General features: G+C 49.0%; 1 protein-coding gene across 4 annotated transcripts in view; it reads right to left on the minus strand.

Moving 5' to 3' along the window:
* Positions 1-27,191, minus strand: part of PHACTR2 (phosphatase and actin regulator 2) — a 302,858-nt gene that overhangs the window by 80,500 nt on the left and 195,167 nt on the right. For all 4 annotated transcript variants that reach the window (XM_088454611.1, XM_088454681.1, XM_088454579.1 and 1 more), the window contains one exon: positions 18,913-19,080. In XM_088454611.1, the coding sequence (XP_088310737.1) occupies positions 18,913-19,080 (168 nt within the window). The remainder of the gene's footprint in view (positions 1-18,912; positions 19,081-27,191) is intronic.

The following is a 27,191-nucleotide window of genomic DNA, read 5'->3' on the forward strand; positions in this document are numbered from 1 at the left end:
GACGTTTTGCCTCGATTTCAGAATCCGAGTCAGGCGGGAAAAGTCGAGCCTGACTCGGATCGGACTCGGATCGGGGGGGCTCGGATTTCAGAAATCCGAACCCGCTCACCCCTAATGCACATATTGCTTTAACTCCTTGTGGCAGACAGAACATCACAGCTTAGGAGCTGTTCCATAAATAGACATTGTTGGAAGCAATATGCAGGGATACAGATCCCCCTCCCGCCTCTCTCTCCACTAGGTCTTTACTAAACAAGTGCACTTCCAGACACCTTGCCAGAAAAAAATAAAACCTCACACCACTCATTAAACCTCACTTGGTTTTGTACCTAAGACGTAAACTCAGGCTACATACAAATGGCATTACAATTCTGCATGTAAGGTGTGTTTCTGATGTAAATGTATTTATTTTCAATGCATATGAAAATAAAAAAAATAAATAAATAAATTCAGCTACACACATTTAAAAATAAAAGGGCAAACACACTTTCAAATGATGTGCCTCTTAAGGTGCATACACACAAAGATTTTCTGTCCAAACATCCAACTAGTTGACTGGTTGGAATGAAAATCTGGTAACGTTAGGGGGTAAATGATGATCAGAAATTTGCACCTAAATGCCAGAAAACAGATGAAAATGGTCGTCAGACACATTCGTTAAATGTTTGATCGAAACAATCTGTTCAAACAGTTTTTGTAAATATTCCGGCGTTTGGGAGCAAATTGCTGATTGTCATTTGCTTTCAGACCTTACCAGATTTTTATTCCAACCAATCAACTAGTTGGATGGTTGGACAGAAAAGCTTCACGTATGTACTAGGGGTGTGCACCGGCCACTTTTCGTGTTTTGTGTTTTGGTTTTGGATCTTTCTTCGTGTTTTGGATCTGGATTGGTTTTGCCAAAACCACCCTTCCGTGTTTTGGGTTCTGGGTTTTGTGTTTTGGATCTGTATTTTTTTTTAAAAAAGAATAAAAACAGCTAAAATCACAGAATGTGTTGGTTTTTCTGCTCCTATGCTATTAACCTCAATAACCTTAATTTCCACTCATTCTCAGTCTATTCTGAACACCTCACAATAGTGTTTTTATGTCCAAAAGGCTATGCTAAGCGACACGAGTGGGCGGCACAAACACGTGGCTCATCTACGAGTGGCACTGCAGTGGCAGACAGGATGGCAGTTTGAAAAACTAGGCCCCAAACAGTACATAATGCAAAGAAAAAAAAGAGGTGCAAGATGGAATTGTCCTTGGGCCCTCCCACCCACCCTTATGTTGTATAAACAGGACATGCACACTTTAACAAACCAATCATTTCAGCGCCAGGGTCTGCCACATGACTGTGGCTGAAATGACTGGTTTGTTTGGGCCCCCACAAAACAAGCTGGTAATTAATCTGTCCCTGCACAAACTGGCTCTACGGAGGTAAGATGTCGTCCTCATCCTCCTCATCCACCGATTCCTCACCCTCTTCAGTGTACATCCTCATCCTCACAGACTATTAACTCGTCCCCGCTGGAATCCACCACCACAGGTCCCTCTGTACGTTCTGGAGGCTGGTCTCCCTGGAAGAGTTGGTAATTCATTTTTATGAACATCATCTTCTCCACATTTTGTGGAAGCAACCTCCTACGCCTTTCGCTGACAAGGTTCCCGGCTGCACTAAACACTCTTTCGGAGTACACACTGGAGGGGGGGCAACTCAGGTAAAATAGAGCCAGTTTGTACAGGGGCCTCCAAATTGCCTCTTTTTCCTGCCAGTACAGGTACGGACTGTCTGACATGCCTACTTGGATGCTGTCACCGATGTAAACCTCCACCATTCTGTCAATGGTGACAGTATCATATGCAGTGACAGTAGACATGTCAGAAAATGTTGCCAGGTCCTTCAGTCCGGACCAGATGTCCAAACTTGGTCCTGCCTGCCCAGCATCACCGCCAGTGAGTTGCTTAGGATACCTAAGTTTTTTCCTGGCAGCCCCAGTTGCGGGAGAAAATGAAGAAGGAGCTGTTGACGTGTCATGTTCCGCTTCAGCTGACAGTTTGTTCACCAGCAGGTCTTTGCACCTCTGCAGGCTTGTGTCGGCCGGAAAGAGAGACACCACATAGGCTTTAAACCTAGGATCGTGCACGGTGGCCAAAATGTAGTGGTCTGATTTCAACAGATTGACCACCCTGGAATCTTGGCAAAGCGAATGAAGGGCTTCATCCACAAGTCCCACATGCCGAGCGGAATCGCTCAGTCTTAGCTCCTCCTTCACTTTCTCCAGCTGCTTCTGCAAAAGCCTGATGAGGGGAATGACCTGACTCAAGCTGGCAGTGTTTGAACTGACTTCACGTGTGGCAAGTTCGAAGGGCTGGAGAACCTTACACAACACGGAAATCATTCTCCACTGCGCTTGAGTCAGGTGCATACCCCCTCCTTTGCCTATGTCATAGGTGGATGTATAGGCTTGAATGGCCTTTTGCTGCTCCTCCATCCTCTGAAGCATATAGAGGGTTGAGTTCCACCGCGTCACAACCTCTTGCTTCAGGTGATTGCGGGGCAGGTTCAAGAGTGTTTGCTGGGGATCCAGTCTTCGGCACGCAGTCGCTGAATGGCGAAAGTGTCCAGAAATTTTTCGGGCCACCCAAAGCGTCTCCTACACGCCCCTGTCGCTTTTCAGAAAATTCGGCACCACCAAGTTTATTGTGTGAGCAAAACATGGGACGTGCTGGAATTTGCCCAGATGTAATGCCCGCACAATATTGGTGGCGTTGTCAGATATCACAAATCCCCAGGAGAGTCTAAGTGGGGTAAGCCACTGGGCGATGATTTCCCTCAGTTTCTCTAAGAGGTTGTCGGCGGTGTGCCTCTTACTGAAACCGGTGATACACAGCGTAGCCTGCCTTGGAACGAGCTGGCATTTCTGAGATGCTGCTACTGGTGATGCTGCTGTTGTTGCTGCGTAAGGTGATACATCTACCCAGTGGGCTGTCACAGTCATATAGTCCTTAGTCTGCCCTGTTTCACTTGTCCACATGTCCTTGGTTAAGTGGACATTGGGTAAAACGGCATTTTTCAGGACACTGAGGACACTATTTCTGACGTTTCTGTACAGTCTCGGTATCGCCTGCCTAGTGAAGTGGAATCTAGACGGGATTTGGAACCGGGGACACACTACCTCCATCAATTGTCTAAATCCCACTGCACTAATGTCGGATACCGGACACACGTCTGACACCAACATAGCAGTCAAGGCCTCAGTTATACGTTTTGCTTCTGGATGACTGCTGTCATACTTCATCCTCCTCGCTATAGACTGTTGGAGGGTCAATTGTTTAGTAAAAGTAGTGGTGTTCCTACTTCCTCTCTGGGATGATGAACGACTCCCAGCAGCAGCAACAGCAGCAGCGGCAGCAGTAGGCGTAGCAATGCAGGATCCTCCGGAGGAATCCCGGATAGGAGAGTCAGTCATGCCAGAGACATGGCCTGCAGGACTACTTCCGATCCTGACTAAGGAGAAAATTGACGAGGAGGGAGTTGACGGTGTGGTTTGCAGACGCTTGGATACAACAGGACAATGGGATTTAGGTGTCCCTGGACTGCTTACGGTCTTAGCCAAAGTTTCTGAACTTGACAGTAACTTTTTATGAACGCGCTGCAGGTGACGTATAAGGGAGGATGTTCCTAGGTGGTTAACGTCCCTACCCCTACTTATTTCACCTTTACATATGGTACATATGGCAAGACAGTTGTTGTCCGGATTTGGACAGAAATATTGCCAGACCAAAGAGGTGGAATGTTTGGTCTTCTGCCCAGGCATGACCGTGATGGGCTTTTTCATCCCACGGACAACAACTGTCTCCCCCGGAGCCTGATTTAAACAAACCACATCACCATCAGAATCCTCCTCGCCAACTTCCTCCTCAGCACCAGCTACACCAGTATCCTCATCCTGTTGTACTTCAACACGGACATCTTCAATTTGCATATCAGCAAGTGGACTGTGGGTGCTCCTTTCAGCACTTGCAGGGGGCGTGCAAATGGTGGAAAGAGCCACCTCTTCCCGTCCAGTGCTGGGAAGGTCAGGCATCGCAACCGCCACCACACTTGGACTCTCCTTGGGGATTTGTGATATCTTCTTAGAACGCACAGTTCTTTGCTGTGCTTTTGCCAGCTTAACTGGTTTGATTTTTTTTAGCGTCATGTGAAGCTGAACCACTAGTCATGAACATAGGGAAAGACCTTAGCCGTTCCTTGCCACTCCGTGTCATAAATGGCATATTGGCAAGTTTACGTTTCTCTTTAGATGATTTAAATGTTTTTTTTTAAGGTCATTTTCCTAAACTTTGTCATTTGGGATTGTATGTGCCCTCTACTATGACATTGGGCATCGGCCTTGGCAGACGACGTTGATGGCATGTTATCGTCTATGTCATGACTAGTGGCAGCAGCTTCAGCACTAGGAGGAAGTGGTTCTTGATCTTTCCCTATTTTATTTTTATCGGAGAAAGTTTGGTCCTCCATTTATGTTATATTGATTTGATATATACGTGCGGCTAAGGCGCACACAAACAGAAAATATTTTTTTATTTTTGCTGGAGACTAGTGCACTTTGTGGGTTACACCACCCTTTAAGAAATGAGCCAGCCGGCTCTTTACTTATGGGACACAGGCGCACGCTTGGCGCTGCTCCTTTGTTGATGCAGTGCACACAATTCACAAACATAGAAAATATTTTTTTATTTTGTTTGGAGTGTACTTTGGGGGTTACAGCACCCTTTAACGGACAAGCCAGCCGGCCCTTTACTTATGCGACACAGGCGCACGCTTGCCGCTGCTCCTTTGTGAATTGTGTGCACTGTGGCTGCACGTCCATCAACAAACACAGAAAATATTTCTGTATGCACTGTGGCTGCACACAATTCACAAACACAGAAAATATTTTTTATTTTGTTTGGAGTGCACTTTGGGGGTTACAGCACCCTTTAACGGTCAAGCCAGCCGGCCCTTTACTTATGACACAGGCGCACGCTTGGCACTACTTTGTTGATGCACGTGCGGCTACTGTGCACACAATTCACATACACAGAAAAAATATTTTTTTTAGCACTTGGGGGGAGCACCCCTGATGGACAGAGCACCCCCCTGGACAACACTACAGCACCCCTTTAGGACTGGGACACTGCACAGGACTTTGGAGTGGACACAGCCCCTATGGACAACTGACTGCACAACACAGTCCAGCCAGCCCCTATGGACTTTGAAGTAGTGGACACAGCCCCTATTAACAACAGCAGCACAGCACAACACAGCCAGCCCCTATGGACTAGTTTGAAGTAGTGGACACAGCCCATATGGACAACTGACTGCACAACACAGTCCAGCCAGCCCCTATGGACTTTGGAGGAGTGGACACAGCCCCTATGGACAACAGCAGCACAGCGCACCACAGCACAACACTACACTACACTACACAGCCCAGCCAGCCCTAACTCCCACCCTCCCTCTTCACTGTCCACAGCCGAGTGAGAAAATGGCGCCGACGCGGGTACCTTATATAGGATCCAAAACCCGCGAGACCCGGAAGGCGGGATGATGACGTTTTGCCTCGATTTCAGATCCGAGTCAGGCGGGAAAAGTCGAGCCTGACTCGGATCGGCCTCGGATCGGGGGGGCTTGGATTTCAGAAATCCGAACCCGCTCACCCCTAGTATGTACCCAGTTTTAATGGTTATTTTCATGTGATAACTTGATAAACAGACCATAACATTCTACTGTACACTGCAAAAAAAATAGTATGATGGGGTAGAGCATTTAGGGCTCTATTTATGAACATTATTTTTACTAAAGTTAAGTGAAAAAGGGTGTTTCACACCCTTTTCACATTATTTTAGTATCACCTATAGTTATTACAGGGCAATTGGAGTAGAATTCGTAAAATTCTACTCCAACCCCTAAGTATCACTTATTTTTAGTAATCAGATCGCATTTCCCATAATTGTAATGGGAAATGTGAACTGTCTGGTAGTTACTAAAAATAAATTGTGAAAAAAAATATGAGATATGGTAAGAACTTACCCTTGTTATCTCTATTTCTACGAAGTCCATAGGGTTCCACAGGATACCTTGGGGGTATAGGTGTGACGTCAGTCGCAGGGCACCAAAGAGTTAAGCTTTCAGCCTCCCAGGATGCACTAGGTCCCCCTCCTATACCCCGCCCCCAGGCCAAGGCACCTCAGTTAGTTACCAAGCCATAGGCCGGAGGAGGAGAAGGAAGAGAGAGAACAAAGATCTGGACACATACAAGAATCACATTCTCACCAGAGGGAGACGGAAAACCGGTGACCAGAGCAAAGCCCATCTGCAGCACAGGTGCGACAGGGCGGGAGTCCTGTGGAACCCTATGGACTTCGTAGAAATAGAGATAACAAGGGTAAGTTCTTACCATATCTCATATTTTCTACTTCAGGGTCCATAGGGTATCCACAGGATACCTTGGGGATGTCCCAAAGCAGTATCCTTTAAGGGTGGGGACGCTCCTGTGCAGAAAGGAGAATCCGCCGCCCGAAGGAAGCATCCTGAGAGGCGAAGGTGTCAAACCTGTAATACCTCACGAAGGTATGGACAGAAGACCACGTAGCAGCCTTGCAGATCTGAACTGCCGAGGCACCACGTCAAGCTGCCCACGAAGGACCCACAGACCTAGTGGAATGAGCCTTCAGAGAAGGAGGGACCGGTAGGCCTTCATGAAGATAAGCTTCAGAAATAGCCATACGGATCCAGGCTGCCAAAGTTTGCTTTGAAGCAGGCCAACCCTTTTTACAGAAGCCATAGAGGACAACAAAGCGTCCGACTTCCTAAACAAAGAAGTGCGGTCCACATAAGTCCTTAAGGCCCGCACAACATCCAAAGAGGCCTCACCCACGGAAAGACCCGGTGAGTTAAAGGCCGGAACAACTATTTCCTCGTTAACCTGAAACTGGGAAACAACTTTGGGGAGAAACTCGGGCCGAGTGCGGAGCACTGCCCTGTTCCCATGAAAAAAACAAGAAAGGGGGTCTACAAGAAAGAGCCCCTAACTCAGAAACACGTCTGGCTGAAGCAACGGCCAGAAGGAAAACAGTCTTAGCTGTTAGCCATTTAATATCCACTGAGCCCAGTGGTTCAAACGGCGGTCCTTGGAGAGTCCTCAGGACCACAGCCAAATCCCAAGGCGCCACAGGTGGAACAAAGGGCGGCTGAATACGGAGAACACCTTGCATAAAGGTGCGCACATCCGGGATTGTAGCAATCCTACGGTGAAACCAGATAGATAGGGCCGAAACCTGTACCTTCAAAGAAGCAAGGCGAAGCCCATGATCTAGTCCCGCTTGCAGGAAGGCGAGAATCCGAGACAGACGAAACTCCCGCGGTGCATAACCTCTCGGTCGACACCACTGGAAGAACGTATGCCACACGCGATGGTATATCCTCGCGGAAGACGGTTTCCGAGCTCGTAACATGGTACACAGCATAGAGCTGGCAAACCCCCAGGACCTCAGCATGGCCGTCTCAACAGCCACGCCGCCAAAGACAGCCGAGTCAGGTCCGGGTGAAGACAAGGACCCTGAGACAGAAGGTCCGGTCGTAGCGGCAACCGCAGAGGACTGTCCACGGACAGACCCTGAAGGTCTGAGAACCAGTGCCGTCTGGGCCACGCGGGAGCTATCAACAGGAGCGTCCCTCCTTCCTGTTTGAATTTCCGGATTACCCGTGGAAGAAGGGAGACCGGAGGGAACAGGTATGCGAACCTGAACGTCCACCGGACGGACAGAGCATCCACCAGAGACGCCCCTTCGTCTCTTGTGCGAGACCCGTACACCGGCAACTTGTTGTTGTGCCGGGACGCCATGAGGTCGATTTCTGGAAGACCCCACCTGTCCACCAGTAGTTGAAAAACGTCCTGGTGCAGGGACCATTCCCCTGGATGAACGTCCTGGTGACTTAGAAAGTACGCCTCCCAATTTAGCACTCCCGGGATGAAGACCGCTGATATGGCCGGAAGATTGCGCTCCGCCCAAACCAGGATCCGAGAGACCTCTACGAGAGCCGCCCGACTGCGAGTTCCTCCTTGCCTGTTTATGTAGGCCACGGTGGTAGCATTGTCCGACTGGACCTGCACCGGGTGACCCTGGAGAAACCGCTGTGCCTGCAGGAGAGCATTGAAGACCGCACGGAGTTCCAAGATATTTATTGGAAGCTCCGCTTCTGTCGGTGTCCACCTGCCCTGGAACAAGTGTGGACCCGAAAACTGCTCCCCAGCCCCGAAGACTGGCGTCCGTTGTCAACAGGACCCAATTTGGAACCCAGAACGGACGTCCCTTGTTGAGGTGGGTCATCTTTAACCACCACGCAAGGGACAGGCGAACCTCCGGGGTGAGCACAATCGTCTGGAACTTCAGAGACTGAGGCAGCCCGTTCCACTTGGACAGGATCAGGTGCTGCAGAGGTCTAGAGTGAAACTGGGCGTATTCCACCATGTCGAACACCGACACCATGGAGCCCAGTAACCTCATCGCCGAGTGTAAGGACACCCGGCGGCTGTGCAGACAACTGCGCACCCTTGACTGTAAAGCAGAGATCTTGTCCTCCGTCACGAAGATCCTTTGCTGTCCCGAGTCCAATAAGGCTCCAAGATGCAGAATCCTCCGAGACGGGATTAGAGTGGACTTCTGCCAGTTAATTAGCCAGCCGTGCCGTTGCAGCAGTGCAATGGTCAGGTCCAAGTGGTGTAACAGGAGCTCTGGAGATCCTGCCACCAATAACAGGTCGTCCAAGTACGGCAACATGCGGACTCCTTGCAGCCGCAGAGAAGCCGCCATGACCGCCATAGCGTCCTGTATGTCCAATGACACCATGTAGTCCCCAGGTTCCAGCGCCAGAATGATGGACCGTAGGGTCTCCATCCGAAACTTCGGGACCCGCAAAGACTTGTTGAGTGCTTTGAGGTTGAGAATCGGACGATATGACCCATTGGGTTTCTGTACCAAAAATAGATTTGAATAGAAACCCTGGCCCCTCTGGGAGAATGGAACAGGCACTATAACTCCAGCCTGGAGCATAGTGTGCAATACCTTCCGCAGCTCCGTAGCCTTGTTCCGGTCTGATGGTAGACCCGTGGTGAAGAATCGAGCCGGGGGTCTGTGCCGGAAGGAGAGGGCGTACCCGTGAGAGACCACCTCCAGAACCCAAGTGTCTGTCGTAGTGAACGACCAACACCGGGAGAACTGCAGCAGGCGGCCTCCCACCCTGGGATCCCCCAAGGGGAGACCCGGACCGTCAGGCCGCAGGCTTGTCATCTGGCTTGGGGGCCGGACGTCTGGTACTCCATGCCTGTTTCCGGGGCTTGACCGATTTCTTAGGGCCAGCCTGTCGAGGAAACGACTGTGGTTTGGGCCTGCCCTGGGCCCTAGACCGAAAGGACGATGGTCCAGAACCAGAAGGAGCAGCGGCCGACGGGAGACAAGCAGATTTGGCTGCCGCCAGCGTGGCCACAACTTATCCAGATCCGGACCGAAGAGAACTTCTCCGGTAAACGGCAACGCTTCCAGACCTTTCTTGGATCTGCGTCCGCCTTCCAGGATCGCAGCCACAAGGTGCGACGAGCAGCTACCGCTGCTGAAGAAATTCTAGACACCAGAGTACTAATGTCTAGAGCCGCCTCGTTGATGTAGGTGGCCGAATCACGGAGATTGCCAATCAACTCCGCTTGTTCGGCCGGACAGTCGGATTCAAAAGAAGCCTCTAATGAATCCGCCCAGCGCTCCATCGCTCTGGCAACCCAGCAAATGGCCATAGCCGGCCGTGCTGCCCCCCCTGCAAGGGAATAAGCGGACTTCAGGCAGATTTCTACCTTGCGGTCCGTAGCATCCTTAAGGGAGGACATGGATGGCATCGGCAATGTGGCACTACGGACAAGACGGGTCACGTGAGAATCCACCTGTGGAGGGGATTCACACTTAGCAAAATAATTATCCGCGAACGGATAAGCCACCGCCAGGCGTCTCTGCGGCTGGTATCTTTTGCCAGGTTGTTTCCACGCCTCCTCTAAATGGTCCACCAACTGACCCGAAAGAGGAAAGACTGTGGCATCGCCCTTCACATCTTTGAAAAAGGCATACTTAGATTTTGCCGCTGGGGGAACTTAAGTCAAGGAATATATACTTTGGACTTAGCATCAGCGTCCTTAGTATGGAAAGGTTCCTGATCGTAAGGATCCAGAATCTCCCCATCATCAGACGTCCCTTCGTCATCCTCATAAGGAGCGGACAGAGACGCCACCGGCCTTTTATGAGGCCGCATCACAGACTCCCCTTGCAATACATCCGACAAGTGCTGTAAAGAACTCGTCAGGGAGTTAACCCACGCTGGCTCCTGAGAACCCGGGAGCGGGGAAATAGGGAGACTGTGGGGTACCACCAATTGTCGTGGGAACCCCTGCATGGGTGACGACACCACAGACTGCTGGGACAAACCCATCGGAGTAAACGCGGGCTGCGGAGCTAACTGGCCCACTAAAGCTGTTAACGCCTGAGCGAAACAAGCCCAGGGCGGCTCCTGTACCGGTGCTGTAACCGTAATAGGCCGCGCCATGGACAACACTGCCGGCAAAGGCCCTCCGCGCTACCCTCCCCCTCCGCTAACGGTACTTTGCACGTGGTACACTGTAGCCGGAGGGGAAAATCACTTTCAGACATGATGGCACCACGTATGTGACCTCTCTCACCAATTAAGTATTAAATAGGCGAGAGACCACCCTGCAGCACCGCACCGCAAGGGCTTTAGCAGAAAGAACAGGGACAGTAATAAAGCTGACAGTTTAGTGAAGAATAGTTACAGGCAGCGCTAGCACAGTCACATACAATGCAGAGAAATAACAATTCCTGCACTAACAGCGCTGATCACTCAACTACACAGACACAGGGCCTGGTAGGACACAGCGCTGCATACACAGACCTGAGCCACAGCGGAGGAGAGGTATGCGGGGGGACCCAGACCACGATGCTTCCTTCCAGACTTCCAGCAGCGTTCACCATGCGTTGCAGAGAAGATGGCCGCCGAGGAGCAGAGAGAAGCTGGCCTGGGGGAGGAGCGCTGACACAGGACCAGTCAGCACAGTGCAGAGAGGGCTGTGTGCAGCGGGGGAGGCGCCGGCTGTGAGACAGGGAAGGCGCGCTCCCCTGGCATGCATTTAACCCCTGGGACGCCGCAGCGCTACCGCTCTGCTGCGGTCCGCTGTCCCAGGGGGTAGTGGAAGCGCAGGTTGGTCGCCTGGCTCCACGCTGCAGCCAGTCCCCAGGGAGCCCCCTGCCTGGGGACTTAGGACCATGTGATCAGCGGGGACCCACCGCGGGACCCCGCTGCTTACCTCTGTCCCCCTTGAATCCGGCCATGGTCCGGAGCATCTGGGGTCACCGCTAGCTGTGACCCCAGACGCCCACCAGCATCCCCGGATCAGTACCGGCGTTCTGGTACCGGCGGGGTGTAGGGAAGACAGCATGGACGTCAGGACTGACTGTCCATGCTGTTCATCCAGATGTGCAGCCACAGCTGCATGAAGAAAAAGCTTCAGGGGCTCTTCTAGCCCCCACTCCAACAGGTGCACCCGACTCCGGCCGGGCACCAAACTAAACTGAGGTGCCTTGGCCTGGGGGCGGGGTATAGGAGGGGGACCTAGTGCATCCTGGGAGGCTGAAAGCTTAACTCTTTGGTGCCCTGCGACTGACGTCACACCTATACCCCCAAGGTATCCTGTGGAACCCTATGGACCCTGAAGTAGAAATACCTGGGGAGGCCCTGTAATAATAACGCCACCTGGAGGTGGCATTATCCAGGGTCTCCCCTGGTTATGGACTCCTACTCTGCTCTAACGGGAAGAGCAGAGCCGGTCCCAGTGATCAGCTGTGTGGTCTAAACAGACCGCAAGCTGATGCACTGTAAAAAAAAAAAAAAAATTGTAAAAAAAAGAATTAACTTACCTGACTCCATGGACCGGTGATCGGGGCTCTGGGTGATGTCCTCCCTCCGGTCAGCTGGTCTCCCATACTGCACTGCGGCCCGGTCATCAGGTGATCGGGTCCCAGTGCAGTATGGGAAATCACCTGATTGGAGGCATGGAGGACATCACTGGAGGCCCGGATCATGCAGGTAAGTGTAATTAAGGGAGGGAGGGAGGGGGGGGGGGGGGGGGGAGTTACAGGGGGTGGGTCACGGGAAGGGGGGGTAGGGGGGTGATTGCAGGGGTCCTCAATCACGAGGGGTGGGGCTTAGCAGCGGCGGCCGGTCTGCGCGGGCACTTTGTCACAGTATTTTTTCCGAGAATACCGTGACTAGTGTGCGTATGGGATTCGAAGGGACAGAGCTTTATCGCAAGCTCTCTCCCTGCAAGGGATTTGTAGTAAATCCCTGTGATATTGCCTGAATTCGCGATGCGAATTCAGTCGTTAATATTAACACTACAATCTGCATTCAATATGCGGATTGTAGTAAATAGAGCCCTTAAAGTGTCCACTCTCCCCCATAATAACACCTACACAAACAAAAGCACCTTCACTTGAAGAGGGGAGTTATTGAATGGTGATCATAAGACAGTAAAACCCTATACTACAGAAATTGAGGTTCTAATACCCAGATCTCCCCTGTCATGGCTTCAATAAACTCAGGGATACCCTAATCTAGGTTGTTTAAATTTTAAAAAGTTATGCCTTTTTGGAGTGCCATATTATTCCTACATGCATTAGGTGTTTTATTTGAATTAGTAAATAGTATATAGCATTAAAAAAAAAGGTCTGGATATTGATGGTGGAATGTGATTAAACTGCTAAAACAGGCTCAGCACAGGTGTGATAAAAGTGTCAGCAGCAAAGGGGTTAAAATGGAAGGTTAGTAATTCCTGCACAAATATGTGCATGCACCAAAAAAATGTACAGTTTATCAAAGGCACATCAGATCACACTCTACAAAACATAAACCTACTGCTCTGCAGGCTGAAATATACTCAGAGTATGGGAAATTTAGACCTTTTCATCAACAGACAGACTGTCCCGCACAAATCTGTTATTGAAGGCTAAACATAAGGAATAAAGTAGGGTTGGACATCAGAAGCCCACCACCATTGGACTTCCACCATCAAAATTTTCAATGTGATGGTAACTAACCATCTCAACAAAAGAATTCGATGGAAAAAAATTATTCATATAATATGCACAAAAAATGCCATCAGTGTGGCTGGCAGTGGGCAGGACTGGGGGCGGGATTGGGTCAGGAATAGTTAAGGCAGCGCTTCAGTTTTGCACCTGTCATTAACCTGCAGCAGCGCTGCTCACTGCTGCAGTGATCTCAATAACACAAACGGCCTCACAACATACAGCAGCCAGGAAGGAGCAAGGGGTGGTGCAGCTCTAAGCAATTAAAGAAACATTCACCCATCGAATCATTACCATTTGCTGGTGACAACATCGGAAATGCCACCACTGAATGGTAAAACAACAATGTGACCGGATGACCTCACTTGCCACCTAATCATAGATTGGGTTTTGATCCCCCATGGACTTGGGGTATCAGGGATTCCCTCTTACCGACAGTGACCGCCTGTCACTGACTCCACCAGCTGCACAGTGGGCGGTTATGTAGTTTCCACCACCAAACTCCTACCATCGGCATTTGGAACCACTTCTTACGTACAACCAGGCTCCTTCCATCGGCAACTGGTACCACTTCTGCTGCGTATATATTGACGAGCTGCGGCCACACCTCCTGATTAGTGTTGGCAGATACCCACTGATCCCTCGCAATGGATCAAGCCGTGCACGGTAGGAGAACGGAATAGCGTTTGGTGCAATTCTGTTGTCGCAGGATTCAGATGCAGTCGTTGTAAAGGCAAAGATGTTTATTGCTCAATAGTCTTAAAAAAAAGACTCTTCCCCTCAGCTTTAAGGGGGTCAGCATACAAAGATATTACAGCAGTTCCTCCTTCTTGATGTTCAAAAAGATATACAACAAACCAGGCTCACAGGCCTTCTTTTATGTCACTCCAATACACATTACCACAGGGGTAAGTCTTCCCTGTGGTTTTTTAACTTGCCCATGGCATGCTCACCTTTAACATTGTCACCTATGGACAGTGGGGAGTGGTCACTCCCCAGTGCCTCAGCGACGCCTCTGGCTCTGCCATGCCTGGAATCAACAAATTGTTCCCTCCAAAATGGACTTCCAGGAATCTGTTAAGGGACCAAGCCTGCCACCTCTGCCTGAATCTGAGCTCTAGAGGTGGGCAACCAAGGTCCTTGGGCAGGGTTTCCTGGCAATGGAGGGGAAGCTCTTTAGAGGTTTAGAGAAAATAATAAGCTGGCTGCCTTGGCCAGCTTCCCACGCACCTCCTCATACCACTTTCAGGCATAAGGTTGCATGGGAGGGCAGCCTGTTTCCCTTGAAGGGGGCTGGGGGATCCAGCAGCCCACAAAGAGCCCTGGATCCCCTGGGACTTTCAGGGAAACCAAAGTAAGTGCTATTTTTACCTTGAATATATTTAAACATTTGTACATTTAAAATTCATCATGTTAAATATATACATCTGGTGTGCCTGCATCACCAGGGTTTCATACACCACGGCACTGCGCTAGACATAAAACACATTATATATATTTTAACAGCTTCCTTTGTTATAGTTTGTGCCCAGCACTCAGTGCTGGGCTGCTAACCATTTTACTGCTGGCGGTACCGGGAGATATGGTACCGCCATGTTTAGTGCTGACATCTTCCTTCACTCATGTCCTCTTTTTCTTCTCTTAGCAAAACTATTTCATGTGATGCTGATTTGGTCTCTTTTCTGCGGCCAAAATAATATTGCAATAATAGGGGTTATTTATTAACATTGCATTAGGCACAAAATCTGCACTTAACAATAGCAGCCAATTATCATTTATCTGTCTAGAGCAAGATATACTATGAAAGCAAGAGCAAGGGCAAAATGGGAACTAAACTAGATGTTAGTAATACAAGTGTTGGATATTTCTACACGTGAAATGGGATATTGTATGGCCTGAGGTGCAGTTGCACTCCATGAATAGATGGGGTACATAAGAGGAGCAATGTGGTGCAAGCAACCCAAATTACCGACACAAACCTCCCAATTTTCCTTATTTTGGCAAGACAGTCCCAATCATTTGTGATATGGGACACAGTAATCTCTAGAACTAATTTCCTTACCACATGAGCACCAACAATATAACTTTCCTAGGCATGTAGATACCGTGTTTCCCCGATAATAAGACCTACCCCGAAAATAAGACCTACCCTTAATTTTGAAACCCGGTCCAAATTAAGCCCTACCCCGAAAATAAGACCTACCTGAACTCATTTTCAGCTGGGAACGCTGCAGAGACCAGCGTTCCCAGTCATGCAGTGCGCGGGTGACGTCATGACGTCACCCGCGCGCTGAGGATCCTGTGCGGCCGCGCCTGCTGGATCATGTTAGATCCAGTCAGCACGCAGGTGAGAGCGACATCCCGGACGGCGGCGAGTCAGGTAAGTGCACTGCAATAAGGGACACTGCTACAGGGGGGGACCTGCATAAGCGGCACTTCCATAAGGGGGCCTGCAAGAGGGGGGGCATGAATAAGCGGCACTTCCACAAGGGGGGGGCATGCATAAGGGGCACTTCCACAAGGGGGGGGCATGCATATGGGGCACTTCTGCAAGGGGGCCTGCAAGGGGGTGGCCTGCATATGGGACACTTCTGCAAGGGGGGGGCCTGCATAAGGGCACTGCTGTCAAAATTAATATAAGACCTACCCCGAAAATAAGCCCTATGGTGTTTTTGTTAACAAAAAAAAAAATAAGACAGTGTCTTATTATCGGGGAAACACGGTAGTATACAGTATAGGTGTACTATAATATAAAATACAGAACAAAGTAGTTTCCATAAGGTAATGTTATGGATTGCGTCTCTGTGTGCAGTGCCTGGTCTTCTATTCTCACTCATGTCAACATCTGTTTTTTTGTGAACTTTAACGGTGCATTGTGATTCATTATAGCTGCTGACAATGTAATCTCATAATGGCCTGGGATTAGCTGGGCAATACAAATTACTGGAAATGGCCTGTATTTAGCTGGCAAAACGCACATGATCCCTGCTGTAAACAAATAGGTCATTTCCAGTTAACCAACGAACATAATTAAACAGTAAAAATAGTGGCATTGTACAGTATATGTATGTACAGAACAGTATTCCACATGTTCATTTACATTAACAGGTTTTGAAAAGTATCAACACTTAAATAAGTAAATTGGAGTAGATTTTCTACAGAAGTACCTACATAACTTTCTAAGGTTTACGTATCAAGCTTTCAGTGAAAAGAGTAGTGGACAACTGGATAAGTTTCCCATAGTAACCAATCAGCATTAAGGTAACATTGGTCAAGTACATTCTATAAGAATAGGTATAAACCGATTGGTTGCTATGGGCAGGGGCGCTGAGAGGGGGGGGGCAGCGGGTACAGATTAACCGGGCCCGGGGTATGGCAGGGGGCCCGGGCCACCGAAAACACACTGCCGTTTTTATTTTTCAATCTTTTTTTTTTTTTTTTTAGCCATTGACTGTCACCAAACCACCGCTAGCAGCGGTGGGCGGCAGGTCGGGGGAGGAGTCTCCCACCACATCGCAGTGTCTGTGTGTCAATGTCACACAGATACTGTCACTTACTTACAGGCCGCAGCCGCGCCGCTGCGGAGCTGATGCACTCGCGAGATGATGACGTCATCATCTCGCGAGTGCATCAGCAGCGCGGCTGCAGCCTGCTGTAACTTGTGACAGTGTCTGTGTGACATTGACGTCGGCTCTCAACACAAGCAGACAGTGCGCACCAGTATCAGGCTCCGGGCAGTGGTGGGCAGGATCCAGGGACTGGAAGATTGCACACAAAAGCAGGTGAACGTGGGCGAGGCATGGGCATCTATGTTGTTTGTGTGGCACATAGGGCCGGCGCTTCCATTGGGCAGCTGCCTATGGGCGCCGGGACCTGAGGGGTGGCAGCTGATATTCAGGCACAAAACACAGTCACTAGAAATCTTCAGCTAAGCGGCAGGTTATGGCCACATGGAGGATCGGGGCGGGCTGTACGATTGTGCAGCACGAGGACCGCCTCTGCACTGTGTCTGAGTGATTTCCGGGAAGCTTCTCTGCCTGCCTCCCGAATCCCGGCTGATGAGAAGGGGGCGGCAGGTACAGAAAGGGCCACCTGAGGAGTACAGGATGTACAACTGGATGGGCACGGGCAGATGGAGGGTGACCAGTGGTTCTGATGTTCATAACAACAAACTGCTGGGATCATTGGTCCCTGCAACAGGGCTAGATTATAATGGAGGAACCTACCCTGGGAAATCCCTCTCAAAGACAGATTCCCCCCAGCAGATTAGCATAATTTCCTCGGCACTGGAGTAGCCCCGCTCCCAGCTCGCTTTCTCCCTTCTCCATTCTTCTATTGGCACCGCATGGCTGCGTTCTTTCATAGCCGGCCAATTTTTACCAACTGCGCAAACTACAGTGCGTGTGCACAAACCAGTCACTGCGATCCAAAAGTGCTCGTTTGTAGTACTCAGCCAGGGTGGTGACAGGGGAAGGACAAGGGAAACGGGTGTGGATGAGCGAACGCAGGCGTGTCAGTGCATTTTAACACCATTATAAGGACGTGCATAATTAAGACGCAATGTCAGCATACACGTCACTTCACTGTCTTACACATTGCGGTGCTCACAGTGCTTGTGGTAGGCAAGCACTGCATGTGGGTTCAATGTCAGCCGATTGTACCAATGTTTTCATACACTTCCTTGAGATGACGTGTGCAAGTGGGCCTCTTATCTCCAGGCTGGTGGGCATCTTACTTCACCCAACGATCGTCCTATGTCTTAGCGTTGGCATATTTACTTTCTCAAGGGCTGCGAGTGCATGCAACCTAGCATCCGGGTCTGAATCACCCCCTTTGTTCTCTAAACTAAACACTCACATGCTAGACACGCCCCCATATATATGCAGCCCTGCCCCTAACATAGTGGCCACACCCCCTCCAGGGGGAAGGGGGGGGGACCCTGGGAAGTTACTGTATCGGGGCCCAAGATTTCTCTTGGCAGCCCTGGCTATGGGTAACGTCACTGGTCAGCTTCTCCACTCATTTCACTGTTTGATACATAATCTTATTTTAGTCAGAAAGTATGACAGACATATCAAAGGTGGATGCATCTCCATTTTATGCCCTGCTACCGAGTACTAGTGTGCAATATACAAAATATAGGGAGTATTCATGAAAGCTTGCAGAGAGATAACGTGGAAAGAGATAAAGCACCAACCATTATCCTCCTAACTGTAAGTTTACAGGCTGTGTTTGAATAATGATAGGAGCTGATTGGTTGGTACTTTCTCCAAGCTTTTGTGAATTCCCTTCATAGAGCCTTTTCCTGCTGTCTAAGGTACATTTTTGGTGGGGTGTAGGAACAGCTTTCTAGTGGCTGTATTTAGTGCAGAAATATTTGTTGTGACTGATATACAAATTTAGGGTTGGGTACGGGATGCCGGCGCTCGCGATCCTGAAGTTGGCATCCCGACAGGGTTAGGATACAGACACCTTTCGGCAAGAATCCAAACCATACCCCTACCTCCCCACAGCCTACACTTACCCCTTCCTCCCCAGTCCCTAAACCTTAAACCTTGCCATAGTGCCTAAACAACACAATGCATCATCTCCAAAAACTAGTTAACAAGCACAATAGATATATAGCTATAAAGGGAATATAAAAATCTAAACGGTTAGAATAAATATGTGTAAACCGCTTATATAAGATAATCAATGAATACATTTGTGTGTGCATTCATCTAACATTAACACCATTCTACCCACCTATTGAGGTTTCACAGAATTTCTCACTGGCCTTCTTCTTTCTCCATTTCCAAGGCTTGAAGATCTTCCCTATGGAGGACAGCCTTCCTTTCCTCTTGAGAGGTGGTGTTTGATTGCCTGAGTTTGGTGCATCACAGTTTCCAATGGAAGATTTGTCCAAACCATCAACTGTTAGGGAAAAAGGGACAGCAAGCTATTGATTGTAAATCCAGCTTATGTATGTGTGCAATTGTATTTAAATTTAGTATATACGCATTATATATATATATATATATATATATATATACACACCCACATACATACACACATTTTATATTGGTAAAATAGAAATCTTTATCACGAGTATATCACAAAATATTTCTAGTCCCAGGACTTTACTGAACATAAAAAGAACTAAAACCTTTCCAGTACAAATAGGTTTTTGATGGGTTTACTAGGTTGAAGAGAACCCTCACTGCACCACGTTTATTAAGTATTATTATCATTCATCATCAATTCACAAGTATCTTTAGCAAATTTCTGCTGTGACACTGCATGTACATTACAGATACATACAGTAGGTTATATGTAAATAACAGTTACATGGATCAGACAGAGAGAGAGGCTCTAACCCCAACCATCAGGTAATGAGTTGATCATCTTAATCCTTGTTATTATAAGTAGTTCCAAAATATGAAGCAATCCCTGCTTGTGTATGTATGGGTTAGGCAATATTGTCACCTCTTTGAGAATTCAGATATTATTAACATTTACATATATAGCACCATTTTATAAAATGTACTTGATAAAATGCTAGCTAGTATCTGATTGGTTGCTATAGGCAGTTTCTCCATTTGTCCACCCTTTAGAAGGCTTGATACATCTCCCCCTCTATTCCAGCTAAATTGATGATTAATTCTAAAACTACTGTATCATCACAGTGGACTATGTCTTGTGCCGCTATAACTCTTCCTGCTTCGTCTCAGAGACGAAACACAGTTTTTATAACAACATTCTGGAGCATGACACGGAGTATGATAGGGGAAGGAGGCTCTGCCTCCCCTGCCTACCCTGACTGCGCACGTCCCGGAGCACTACAGATGAGATGTATGAACATCTCAGCAGCCGTAGTGGGGGAGTGAAAACAATCCCTGCCTGAGCACACAGCGCATCACGTGAGATCTCATGTGCAGCCCAGAGCCCGGCAGCCGCAGCAGGGATAGTGCTGTACCTGCTGTGGTGTTAGGGCAACCACAGCTGTCGATATCGATAGCTGCAGCAGTCGTAATGGTCAGTGCCACTGACTGTTCATACATTGCCCAGCATATCGTCGCTGCGATTTCATAGATAGCAGCGCCAATAATGATGCATAGAGCCCCTGTCATTTACCACCGAACCCCACAATAATACATGGGGGAGAAGCGGTATCAGGGCACATATTGAGCGCTATTAACACTCTTTCCCCATATTGGCCATTCATATATCTCCCCCACAGTGTACTAGAGATGCTAGTCTGTGACTTTTAATGCGCAGGAATTGGTTGTACACACACACACACTGTACAAAGTTGCAGATTACGCACAATGGAACTTGGCGTGAGGAAAGCTGCGGCTATTCCCATGGGAGCCTTTTCTGTACAGATTCAGACTCAGTCGTACACAGATGTACAAATATCGCAAACACTAGCTTTGGCACTTCCAGTAGTTTTATTTGTACATATTGGACACACAGTTTGAATCGTCTGCCACTGAGAGGAGGGAATGGGTATGAATGGGTATTCCCGTCAGCGGCAGGCCGACATCAGCAGAGTTCCGAGCAGCGGAAGCCCGACAGCGCTGGAAATCCTGATCGTGGATAGGTGAGTGAGTATCTACTAACCTAACCCCCCTAAACCTCCTTAGGGGTGCCTAACCCTAATCCCCCCTCTAAGTGCCTAACCCTAATCCCCCCCTTCCCCGCTGCCTAAACCTAAGTCCCCCGGGGCGTGCCTAACCCTAAGTCCCCCCCGGGGGTGCCTAACCCTAACCCTCCCTCCCCCTAGCCTAACCCTAACCCTCCCGGGGGGGTGCCTAACCCTAAGTCCCCCCCGGGAGCCCTAAACCTAACCCTCCCCCCCCGCGGCTGTCCGCTCGCGGTCTCCCGGCGTCGGGGAAATGCGGGCGTCTACATCTAGACGCCCGGCATTTCACCCTTGCCGGGATATGACAGTCGGGAAGCCGGCTGCAGGTATTTAGGCAGTCGGCTTCCCGATTGCTTCCCGAGAGGAGCCATCTGTCGCGACTTGAGCAATAGTGCATGAAGACTCATTTCTAGATATCATTAATTTGTATGTAGTGTTCCAGATTCCAGATTCTATTAATCAACTTCTACCACTGTTTTTAACACAAACATGGGTTCTAACGCCACGTCCAATCTCAGCAGTCAGTGAGGAATCACAACACCAGGAGCGTGGTCTGGGACATCTGCAATATCTAGGAAGTTGTCTGTCCTGCTACAGCTGCTGTTGCTAGGAAAAAGTGTACTCCCCAAAGGGATCTTGAATCTACAGTGTTTATTTATACATGGAAATATCCAAATTATGCAAGCTTTAACTGAAAATCAAAAGAAATTCAGGTGCTGGCATACATATATTAGACTGTGTATACACATATATCATAATGTGTGTGTATTAATATAAATTGCAGGGTATCTAAAAATGAACTTCCTATTGGTTCAACTTTTTCATTTTATGCTCCGTTCTGTAGCCCTAGCTCACTATAGAAAACAAAGAGAAAAAGAGCAATTTAAAAAAAAAGTGCATTATATACTGAATGGCCATCCATACAGGTTACAATATCCTTCACTCACTTGGTCTACGTGACACTGCCCTTTCCTGGCTGTCCAACTACCTCTATGACCGATCTTTCTCGGTTCCCTCTCATGACTTCTCTTCCCCCCCCCCCCCCCCACAGCCTCTTACAGTAGGTGTTCCCAAGGACCTCTCCTATTCTCCCTATATACTTCCTCTCTAGGTGAACTCATGAGCTTTCGACCTCCATAATTATGTTTATGCCGATGATACTCAAATCTACCTTTCCTCCCCTGATCTCTCCCCCTCTCTTCTGACTCGTATCTCCAACTGTCTCTCTGCTATCTCTTCCTGGATGTCCCAGCAATTTCTTAAACTTATGTCTAAGACAGAGCTGATCGTCTTCCCATCCTCCCACATAACCTCACTTCCGACTATTTCTTTATCAATTGATGGCATAATTACCTCATCTAGTCCCAAGGTGCTCTTCTTGGAGTTATCCTGGACTCATCCCTCTCCTTCAAACCACATATCCAGAACCTTTCGCAGCCCTGTCATTTCCATCTCAAAAATATTTCAAGATCAGACCCCATCTCAGCCAGGATGCTACTAAAACCCTCATACACTCACTGGTCATCTCCAGATTGGACTACTGTAACCTCCTCCTATATGGCCTCTCCAAATCCCATCTCTCTCCTCTACAGTCTGTCCTTAATGCTGCTGCACGGCTTATCTTCCTCTCCAAATGCTCTACATCTGCCTCCCCTCTCCTACAAGCCCTCCACTGGCTCCCCTTCCCTTTTAGAACCCAATTTAAGGTTCTCGCGCTCGCTTACAAAGCCCTCACCCAATCTTCTCCCATATACATCTCTGATCTCATCTCCCTTCACTCTCCTCCCAACTAATGCACGCCGCCTTTCATGCCAACAGATTACTTCCTCCCACTGCCAAGATTTTGCCAGCACTGCTCCCCGCCTCTGGAACTCTCTTCCACTCCCCATCAGACCCTCCACCTCTTTGCAATCCTACAAACGTGCTCTCAAGACCCACTACTTCTTCGAAGCCTTCCAGCTATCATCCTAACTCCCTGCTACATGCTCCTTCTTGCCCATCTACCCCATCTGTGTCACACCTGTTTGTCTGCCCCTCCCTTTTAGAATGGAAGCTCTTATGAGCAGGGCCCTCTACCCTCTTGTGTTTCTCCTTACTTTAGTTTCATCTACTTCTTACTCAGCACTAGGGCACCTAACACTTGGATGCTTATGCTCTGTTGCTTATCTGGGTGTTATGGTCGCTAATGTAGCAATATATATTATCCATGTCCTGGTCCGGTATTGTTTTGTTCTGTAAGTCGCTTGTCTACAATTTGTTTATGCAGAGTAATCTGTGACAACAATCTGGCCCCATAACCTACTGGCAGAGTATAGAATTAACACAATGCTAACAATTTGGGCACTGAGCCTATGACCTGTCAGCGGAGTGTGAAGTGCAAGCGGATGTGCTGGGTACAGTAGTCCTCCAGAAAGATTGCTATGGCAGGATATAATATACTTGGCTAAGGTACATGTGGAGTTGAATATGTAATGCAGTTGTTGATGCTGGTGGCGATTAGTCATACTTGGCGACAAACTGACCCCCAGATCGGCATAGCAGGGGGGGCGTGGTGCTAATTTGGGGGCGGATCAGGGGCATGACTGCAAGGTCACGTCATCGTGGCAATGCCCCCGACACACAATGCCATGATTCTCCCGGCCATCCCGAGAGTAGGCAAGTAGTCTAGTCTAGTCCACACGTGGTACAGCCTAACCAGTCCTTAGATTTATTGAACTGGGTGGAACTACAAGTAGCATAACACACAGGGATGTCACAGGTGTAACAGCAGTATGCATATATAGTATATATATGAGCAGCCTGGAGCTTAGGGTGCTGCTGGGCATTGATGTGCCCTGAGCATGATAGCGGTAAATTCACTGGTGGATGGTAGCACTATTTGCCCCCCACTATAGGGGTGATGATACAGTGTATTTTCAGTATCCAGTATGGGCTCTTTATGGCTTTGTGGCTGGTGAGCCTCTTGGGTCCGTACATCCTCATGGAACGCCAAGGAGGAAGAGAGCATGGAGATGCCGTGCATTCACAGTGGCACATGTCAGAGGAGGGACTCGTCTGGCTGAGCTCTGGCAGGTCCTAGTGACTGTCGAGTCAGCATACCTTGCAGGATACTGGATAGGAGGCAGCGCAGGAGCGCTCTCCTTCCAAAAGGAATTATATTGCACTTTGTGCCTGATTCACAGTTGGGAAAACAATAAGAAAGAGCAAGCAACTGTGCATCTTAGTCAAACCATGCTGCACTGCATATGGGGCAAATTTAAAATGTTCAGCATTTAGGAGGGGCATGTCCAAACTGAAATCTAAATTCCAGTGTAAAATTAAAGCTGTCCAGCATCTGTGAACTACATGCAGAAGCAGCCAGTATTTACCCTGCATGCAAAAAAATAAGCATGTATTTGCACCTCTTGCAATGCAACATGGTTTGTCCAGGTACATAGTTACTTGCGCTATCTTAAGCTGAACAGATATCTGCAGACGATGGTCGTTCATACACACTGAACAACCATTATCTGTCTCTGGCCGCGGGTCCTGCTGGCCGGGGGCGTGTCCAGCCACCCTCACCGCGGGCTCTGCTGCATGTGTCAGCAGACCGCCCATACACACTGCTTGATGGACAGATATATCTGCCATGCGTTATGTCTGGGAATTACGTAGTTGATACACACTGGCTGACGACCACCCGATATTTTGGCCGATCAATTGATCGGCCAATATATCGGTCAGTGTGTAACCAGCATTACTCTATTCCCAAATCTGAATCAGGCCCTGTGTTAACAATTACAAATTAATATTTTCTGTATCTACAGGCATATTGAAGTGATACTAGAAACATGTGTAAGCCTAGAAAATAACTGTATATAATGAAAGAACTGGATTAGGCTTTTAAAAATATCAAGGTATATAAATTGTTTCACATTCTGGAATAGGAGCTATATTATTCTTTTGAAGTTAAATGTTTCACAAACAGAACAGAAATATCCCTCTGTGAAACCCAAAAGAAGAAGAGTTCAGATAAGCATGTGTGCATGCCACTCACATGGGACTACATGCAGCTGCAAAAACATTTCTCAAAAGGCCAAGCCCATTTTCAGGTCAAAACATACGCCTCCTTGGTAACTAATTCCTCGAGGAAGGGTTGATGATAAAGAGAAATGTGCAGTGAAAATGAAAGCAGAACTAGTACCAAAAAAAAGAAGCAAACTAATAAATCTAATTATTGTACTGTGTTTAAATCAAATACAAACAAGACAGTTATTTGTCACTGACAAAGAGTAGACTTCAAAATACTCCAAAATATGTGTTGTCTTATATTATAAAGATATACTGTAGTAGCAAAATTCACACGTGTACAAATGTGAATATAAATATCAGTGGTGTAACTAGGGCAGGGCGAGCAGGGTGCGTGCCCGCCCTAGTTAGCCACCAGTGTAGCGCCGACCGCAGTGAGTGCGGTCAGCACTACACATTTACACAGGACCGAAGCTAGGCTTCCAGCGCCGGTCCTGTGCTGCACACCTGAGCCCGTTCCCTCCCCCTGAGCGCTTGCCCAATAGCTCCAGGAGGCGGGCTCAGGCTGTGCATAACACACGCATCTCCGTCAGCGCTGGCGGCGATGCATGTGTTAAACAGCAGCCAATGAGAGTCAGATAGACTCTCATTGACTGCTGCAGCACCCACTGCAAGAGCCGGACTTCTGTCCGGCTCCTGCAGTGGGTAATGGGACAGACGTCATGACATCATGACGTCTCTCCCATTATGTTGAGCGGGAGGACTGGCGGGCGGCGGCGGGTGAGGTGTGAGGTCCGGAGCAGCAGCGTGGATTCAGGTAAGTATGTTTTTACATATATTTTTTTAAAAACCAGTCAGCACTACTGGGGGCACAACGGAGGAGGGGGGTGGTTACCACTGGGGGGACCTCTACTGGGGTGGGGGCACAATGGGGGGGGGGGGGCTACTACTGGGGGCACCATTATTGGGAGGACCTCTATGGGGGGGGCTATTACGGGGGGCACCATTATTGGGAGGACCTCTACTGGGGGGGGGCTGTTACAGGGGGCACTTAATCGGGAGGGGGAACCTCAACTGGGGACCACTACTTGGGGGGGGGGGGGGACTACTACTGGGGGCATTATAAAAGAGGCCTACTACTAGGGGCACTGCACTAGGGGGATCACAACTGGGGGCAATAACAGGAAGGACCACTACAGGGTCACTACTGGGGGCCTGCATCAGGGGGACCACTACTGGGGGCACTACATGGGAGGGGGGGGGGGGACTACTGCTGGGGGCACTATATAAGGGGCTTACTGCTAGGGGCACTGCGGGGACCACTACAGGGGGCACTAGATAGGGGGGGATCACTACTGGGTGCCTGCATAAGGGGGACCACTACTGGGAAAACTGCATGGGGGGGGACTACTGTTGGGGGCACTATATAAAGGGCACTGCATAAGGGGATACCACTACTGGGTGCACTGCATTGTGGGGACTGCTACTGGGAGCACTGCATAAGGGGGAACACTACATAGGGCACTGCATTGGGGGGACCACTACTGGGGGCACTGAGTAAGGGGAACTAATTGGGGGCTGTATAAGGAGGACCACTACTGGGGATACTGTATAAGGGGCACTACTATGGGCTTGCATAAGAGGGACCACAACTGCATACTGGGGGTACTGTATAAGGGGTACTACTGGGGTTAAGGTGCATATGGATAGGAATGTTCAGCGTGAAAATAAAGGGGTGTGTCATGTTGACACACCCCATTTTTAAGTGACCACGCCCATTTTTTTGCGGTGCGTGCACATATGGGGATGTTGGGGGGGGCGGCTCCCTTTTCAAATTTGCCTTTGGCTCCAAATACCCTAGTTACGCCACTGATTATTATATCTTTTTTTTTTTTATTAGGGGTGAGCGGGTTCGGATTTCTGAAATCCGAACCCCCCCCCCCCGATCCGAGGCCGATCCGAGTCAGGCTCGACTTTTCCCGCCTGACTCGGATCTGAAATCGAGGCAAAACGTCATCATCCCGCCTTCCGGGTCTCGCGGGTTTTGGATTCTATATAAAGGTACCCGCGTCGGCGCCATTTTCTCACTCGGCTGTGGACAGTGACGAGGGAGGGTGGGAGTTAGGGCTGGCTGGGCTGTGTAGTGCAGTGCTGTGCTGTGCTGCTGTTGTTCATAGGGGCTGTGTCCACTCCTCCAAAGTCCATAGGGGCTGGCTGTGTTGTGCTGTGCTGCTGTTGTCCATAGGGGCTGTGTCCACTCCTCCAAAGTCCATAGGGGCTGGCTGTGTTGTGCTGTGCTGCTATTGTCCATAGGGGCTGTGTCTACTCCTCCAAAGTCCATAGGGGCTGGCTGTGTTGTGCTGTGCTGCTGTCCATAGGGGCTGTGTCCACT

The sequence above is a fragment of the Taudactylus pleione genome, unplaced genomic scaffold, assembly GCF_031769625.1.
Source record: "Taudactylus pleione unplaced genomic scaffold, aTauple2 ptg000006l, whole genome shotgun sequence".
NCBI classification, from domain to species: Eukaryota; Metazoa; Chordata; class Amphibia; order Anura; family Myobatrachidae; genus Taudactylus; species Taudactylus pleione.